Consider the following 6,878-nt stretch of genomic DNA (forward strand, 5'->3'; position numbering starts at 1 on the left):
AAGTGATTTTCAAAAAAAAGAAGCACACAATTCTGAAACTCGCTTATAAAAAGATTCGCATTTTTGTGACTCCTTACTCATTAAGGTATTTCAAAATAAAGAATATTTAAACATAAAATTTTTATGCCACGAAGTAGAGAATTAAAATATTGTTTTAATAAGAATGATACATAATTAACTTTTTCTAATCTCTGTATATAAAGCGAATGATATTATTATAATACTGAATTCACGAACCCAGTAAAGGTTATTTCAAGGGTGAGATTTCAATACTTCTTGTATAAGTTACCAAATTACGCGTATTTAAGATAATCATTACAAAGGCATATGGATAAACATTGGATCTAACCAGAAGAACAATTGATTTAACAGTAATTTATTTAAGCAGTTGTTTTTTTCTCATATTTGGATCCATAAATGATAAGGATACGAATTAAGATTTGTTTCGAAAGCGAACAGAATGGTATAAAAAGGGAAGTCGAGAAAGATGTTCTTCACCACTTGATTAGAGTGCCTCAACTATAGAGATCGACTTCCAGAGGTAAGCGTTACATGAATTAATTTCTTTGAATTTTTTTTCATTCTTTTAATTATTTCTTGCTTATCTGAAAAGTATAGAAGACAAAAAGAATTGAATTTTTTAAAACCTAACATTTTGTCTGCAAAATTATGCACATTTAATAAAAAAATACACTTCCAATAACACTGGGGAACAATTTTTTTGCTGCATTTATACAAATACTTGATCTTAACACGTTGAATGCCACGCTAATTTTATATGTCTTGTCCGTCAGGCCACAACGGTAAATAACTACAAACTAAATTTGCAAATATTAGACAGATTTTGCTAGTTTTTAAAAGGTTTAGCATGACATATCTGAAAAAAGTGGTGAATTATATAAGCCTTGTAATTGTTTAGAAATAGTGGTGGATAAAAACCTAGTAAATTGAAGTTATTAAAACAAGAATCACAATAATTAAGTAAATTTTGAATAAATTTTCTGCAATTCCATAAAAGAGTGCAAATTTTACAGTTCTACATCATGTTATACGCTGTCAGCCAGCTGTTTTTTGCGGCCTATGTGAAAGGTCAGTGTCAGCCACAGGTGATTGACGCGGCCTAAATGTAATTTCAGTGTCAGCCACCGATGGCTGACGTGGCGCTCAACGTGTTAATGTATACGAGTGTGGTGATTTCAAAGCGGAAATTAGTTTTGTTCCCAAAGCTACAGATTTGTTTTTTCTAAATGGTATTTTTAGTTTTTTTTTTGTTCGAAAGTTTATAAAGAACTTTATAGGTTTATATACGTACTTTACATTTGGTAGCTCCTTTGAAAATTACACTTAAGGCAAAAAACAAATGATCTTAAAGCAGAGATGCTGACTTGCTTCACACAGCGAATACATATTTTCGAGTGGAAGTCTCTTAACGTATGATTTTTGGTTTAGTAATTTTGATTTATAGGGTTTTTACTCTTCACTATACTTATGCGATGCGCGAGTTACAGTAAGCAGCGTTGATTGCATATGGAATCGCATGCAGATCTTTTGACGTGTCATTTGAAAACATTTGCAGCCGCGTGATGGATAGTTTGGATTAAGTGAGAATAGCTCTAAACATTCGTATAAACCCACGTATTTTTAGCTATGTCTATTGTTTTCAAATACGCATATCATGGTCGCTACTAGGCGGGGTAGCCTGGTCGGTGGGGTGACGGGCCCATGTCCAAGAGTTCGTGGGTTTGGTCCCCGCCGGTCGAAGACTCCCCATGTAGTAAATGGTGACTGATGCACGTTAAATCTGTCGAGTCTGAAAGTCCTCCATGTTCCCATAACAAATCAATATGGGTACTGATCCAGGAGTTTCCTTGTCTTCTGGATTGGTTTAAAATTACAAGGCTACGGCGTTGAACATTAGTAGTCGTAAACCTAAAAATTGGGACGGCTGTTCAACGGCGGTCATAAAAATAAAAAAAAAATTTAGAAAAACGCATATCAAGATGCTCTGTTACGCCAAGTATATTCCGCCACAGCTAATGAGCAGGAATGTCCAGTGAACAGCCTTCGGCAAAAGATTTTTAAAAACTGTACAGAGTTGCAAACTAAAACTAGCAGTAACAATAGGGCGTTTTGAGTTATTCATGAATAGCGATGGCTAAAAACTCCTGAAAATCGAATTAACTAGACCAATAATCATGAGCAAATTCACAAATTTTGCTACTTCAAGTTGGCATTTCTAGTTATATGTATTTTGAGACCTTTCTTCGTGATTAACCATTGCAATAATCGTATTTTTAACCCTTAGTGAACCAGAAACATTTTAGCACATGTGCTGCGACGTTTAAATAGCGTTAATATGCAACCGTAACGCTAATTAGAATTTCTAATTTATCTAAACGCTTAACAGCAGGAAAACAGGCCTATCTTAAAAAAATAAATGAAGCCCTGGGTCATTCGGAGCAGTGCTTTTATTTCACGTTTTGAAAAGGAAACTTTTAGAACAATCACTGTCGCTATTATTTCCGACCGAATGATTAACTGATATTTTTTTTCTTAACAGAGAGAATAGAAAATGAAGGTTTACATTGTTCTACTTGTTCTCAGCTTCATTGCTGTTGCTTTAGCTGATCGCCAAGATTGCGATAAAAGGCGAACAGAGGCAGAGAAGTCACGTAAGTATTTGCAATTTTTCTTGAGATAAACAACATTTTATTTCTCCTGATGCACGAGATTTCTAAACAGATATTTTCGCGTCGTTGATTTCAAATCTACAATTGATTTCTCTCCAACATTTTTTATGCAATTAAAAAATATATTCGTAACCAGGATGTTTTTAAAATTCCCTCGAGTGACAACTAAGTGTTCCCCAATTCTCTGCAACGTCAGGAGTGGTGGGATGAAGGCGATAATGCATTTAATTTGCGATGCGATACGTTAAAGTCATGTGTTTTTTGTTATAAGTGTTATTTTCAAAGGGAGAAACAAGTGTATAGGTATGCATATAAACTCCTACGCTCTTTATAAACTTGTCCTTTGAGACAGAAGAAAACTAATCTAAAAATAATATTTAAAAAATAAATTTAACTTTCAAAACAAAATTTATTCTAGATTCAAAATTTTCGCACCTCAATTAGGCAAGATCAGGTTCTGGTAAAAACGCAACAAAAATTTTCCTCCTGGAGTAATTATTGTAACTAACGCTTGAAAATTTACGCATGTACACAATTACATCGATCTTCTAATGACCTTACAACCAATTATTTAAATGTGTAACTCTTTTTCCCAAAGACAAATAGAGCTTAATACGCTTCTGGTTAACAATTTAAAAATACATTCCAAGACTTGCATCTGATGGAGTTAACTTCCAGTTTTCGAGATATCTTTCAAGCTCAGTTTCTTTTTTAGCTCGCTTATATAACTAAAGCAATATATTTTAAAGGTTTAATCGAAAACTTTTGCTATGATTTGAGTAAATTCCTATCAGTAGACAGAATTATAAATTTAGCCTAATAATTTCACTCTTAATTAGGGTTTAAACTTAATTGGGTTCTTGCACTTCAAGAAAAAGAAGATCACAATTCCCACACGTGTGATCTATGACGTCAGCTCCAGTTGATCGCCTATAAGCGAAATAGCATGTCAAAGTTGAACTAAGTTTCCACACATAAGTCAGAATGTTAATTAATGCGAAGTTAATTAAAAATTGCCTCATATTGGACGTCGAATTTGTTGAAATATAATTCTTACTCGTTATTTACTTAACTTAGATTTATTATTTGTTTATGTATTTTATTGTAACCGTGATATATTTTTGTTTTATGTGCCTGGCAACTTCGACGCATAATTAGTTTGTTTATGTTCTGCATGGTTTCATGCCCGCCTTTCAGTTAAGTAGGAAATATATAGTGAAAGAATTGAAATCATAAGGAAAGAATCGTTGTGTAAGAATACAGAATGTGTCATTTAAGAGAATTGATACTTGAAAGGCTTGACGTACTCGAAATAGAATAGAAAGAACAATTGCTAACGTAAACAAATGCCACATTTCAACAGCACATCAGGATCGATATACCGAGAGTCATTTGCAGAGCATCCCATTGTCGTCAGAGCATTAAATTTCAGCTTTGTGTCTACTACATTTAGAGTATTTCTCATAACTGAAAGAACGGATTGTTTTTCCAGATTCTATAAAAGGCCGGGATACCCTGGTCGGTAGGGCCCTGGGCCCATGTCCGAGAGTTCGTGAGTTCGAACCCCGCCGGCCGAAGGTAGTAAAGTGACTGATGCACGCTAAATCTGTCGAGTTTCAAAAGTTCTCCATGTTCCCATAACAAATCAAAACCTCTGGGGGTACTGGATTGGAGATCGATCGTTCTCTGATTCAGGTCAAAATTACGATCTGTGGATGAATGAATGGATGCAAGGATGAGCCAGCTCTATAAACGGGTGTGACGTATGGGGTGGCAGAAGTCGAATTCCACGCCATAGATGGCGCCACTGGGAAACAAGAACAATCGCACCCCCTCTGCCTAAAACAGGCATACGTCAACAACAACAACAGATTCTATTAATGTCTATTCCAAAAGTATTCTAATGATAGATTTATATATTTCTAGATGATGCCTATGTTCCTAATTGCTATCCAAATGGCGACTATAAACCAGAGCAGTGTAGGAAAGGCTCCGGCGGAAGATTGTTCTGCTTCTGTGTGAACAAAGCAGGAGACGTTCAAGGTCCACCCACGGAAGGACACCGTGACTGCAATTAGATGTCTTGCTTCACTAGAAAAAAATCATCGAAATAAACGCTGAATTCTTAAAACAAATTTTTGTCTTTCTTGGATTATTTAGGGGAACAATTTATTATTTTTCTTTTTTGCTTATTTTAGATACTATCACATCGCTGATTTTCAATCTGCAATCGGTTTCCCTCTACAAGCTACTGCTTTTATACAAATCTATAATATATTCGTAAACAGGATTTTTCAAAATTCTCTCTAGTGACTACTAAGTGTCATTATTTCTCTGCCACGTAGGAAGAAGTAGGATTTAGTTTATGACGATAGTCATATGTTTTTCGTCATTAAGTGCTTTCAAAGGAACAGAGAAGTATATATATATATATATATATATATATATATATACACATACATACATACATACATACATACATACATACATACATACATACATACATACATATACATACATACATACATTACTTATACGTTCTTTATTATACTTGAAAAGTGTGCAAAAAAAGATATCAGCCTGAATAACTTTCGTTCTTATGATCAGTTTTTCATGCACTAAGAGTTATCTTACTGGTTTCTTTGGGGGCTTCTAATATGCTAATTAATTAGTGTTAACTATTATTTAAATTTCGAAATTAGACACAAAAACTCACTTTGTTTGAATAAACATATTTTTTAAAAACATATTTGAATTCCTGACCCTCAAAATAAGGGGTAGACAAAAATTTGAAAAAACTGGATCGATAATTGGTGTGCTAGGAAGTTATATATATTTGGCGATGTCCCTAAAAGAAGCCAGGAACTATGGCCATAGAAGGAGGATAAATTTAATCTAACCATACTCTAACTGTATCGGCAAGATAGAAATACTCCTTTGCTAACAACCAAGCAGATAGAATAAGAAAAAAGAAATAAAAACTTAATCCATTCATCGTTTTTGAGTTAACTCGGGTCGGAAGGGAAAAAAAAGTTTCAAGGAGACAGGTTTGTTTTTAGTTGATTTCTGTCCAAAAAGCAAAGATTGCTTTCGTTTTAATCTCATTTAAAAATAACATTTAAATCAATTTATAAATTATTTAAGATTTTCCAAGATTTTAGTATTTGAACACATGAACTTTTTATAGGCATAATTTGCATTTAAGTTGTTTTTAACTTCTTTAAATATGAAGATTTTATACTAAAACCAAAATTGCATTATTTCAATTATATACGGAGTTGTTAGGGTAAATCACGAAAAAGATACCGTAAAAAATGTAAAATATCTGGAATATCTCACATTCACAAGGTTTTATATAATTCAATATATTTCTTTTTATATTATTGAAAAAATTAGTGAATGTTACGTGACATTTCAAAAAGATTGAAATACGTATGTTTAAGAATATCGTAAGATTCATTTCTTAAATAATCGTTTCATTCTGCCAAATATGTGACTTACGTTTTCTCGCCTAACTGAGTTTGTTTCGAACTTTTCAACCAGTTAGGCTTTGAATGGTGGAGGTCAAACTGGCACATACTGCCATTAGATCGCCATTATTTATTCAATCTTTAAACACCTTAGGCTGAACTTGCGCAGAAGGATTATTGTTAGCACGCACAGATAACCATGCACTTTCTTCGAGGATGATAAACTTTTTAAGATCCTCAAAGTCTCCAGGGTTTCTTGCCAAAACACCACGTAAAATGTTGGGGGTGCATGTAAAGCTTAAGAATGCTGAACAGCATATTCTTTCTTTACATCTCGTTTGTTGAGTCATCACATTGACCAAAATCTAAAAGTTTAGCTTTCTGTACAGCTCATGGCAAAATATCTTTCGACTGGCATGTCTACTGACTGTTTGAAACTCATAAATTGAAAAAGAGTTTTTGTCCCGCAGTGGACTGATCGTTAAGACACGGTTCTCAGCAGATCACCGAAGTCAAACATCACTGACTGCGGTCAGTGTGCGGGTGGGTGACCACTTGGATCAGCCTGCGTAGGGACCGAGGGTGTGCGGTATGGGTCCTCGTTAAACTGTTCTACCGTAAAGTGCTCGACTTCGCGTGCAGGTCGTTAGGCTACCGAAGTGGGGGTGCCATCCCCTCCGCAGAGGATCAAAATTGTGATAGCATGTCTTCGGATCAT

At 34.5% G+C, this 6,878-nt stretch overlaps 1 protein-coding gene across 1 annotated transcript; it reads left to right on the forward strand.

Moving 5' to 3' along the window:
• Positions 1 to 466: 466 nt before the first annotated feature.
• Positions 467 to 4,812, forward strand: LOC107453702 (U20-hexatoxin-Hi1a-like). Its single transcript, XM_016070624.4, has 3 exons — positions 467 to 541; positions 2,561 to 2,672; positions 4,617 to 4,812. Exons 2-3 carry the CDS (start codon positions 2,573 to 2,575, stop codon positions 4,766 to 4,768), a joined length of 252 nt encoding a protein of 83 aa, XP_015926110.1. The 5' UTR covers positions 467 to 541; positions 2,561 to 2,572; the 3' UTR covers positions 4,769 to 4,812.
• The last annotated feature ends 2,066 nt before the right edge of the window (positions 4,813 to 6,878 follow it).

Source organism: Parasteatoda tepidariorum, chromosome 2 (genome assembly GCF_982258835.1).
Source record: "Parasteatoda tepidariorum strain Cologne lab strain chromosome 2, Ptep-v5.0, whole genome shotgun sequence".
Taxonomy (NCBI): domain Eukaryota; kingdom Metazoa; phylum Arthropoda; class Arachnida; order Araneae; family Theridiidae; genus Parasteatoda; species Parasteatoda tepidariorum.

What these genes read in the sequence shown, in the direction of transcription:
- LOC107453702 (XM_016070624.4), top strand. Translation starts at nt 2,573, where the DNA reads ATGAAGGTTTACATTGTTCTACTTGTTCTCAGCTTCATTGCTGTTGCT. An exon ending in AACAGAGGCAGAGAAGTCAC is followed by an intron (nt 2,673 to 4,616) that starts GTAAGTATTTGC and finishes ATATATTTCTAG; the next exon opens with ATGATGCCTATGTTCCTAAT.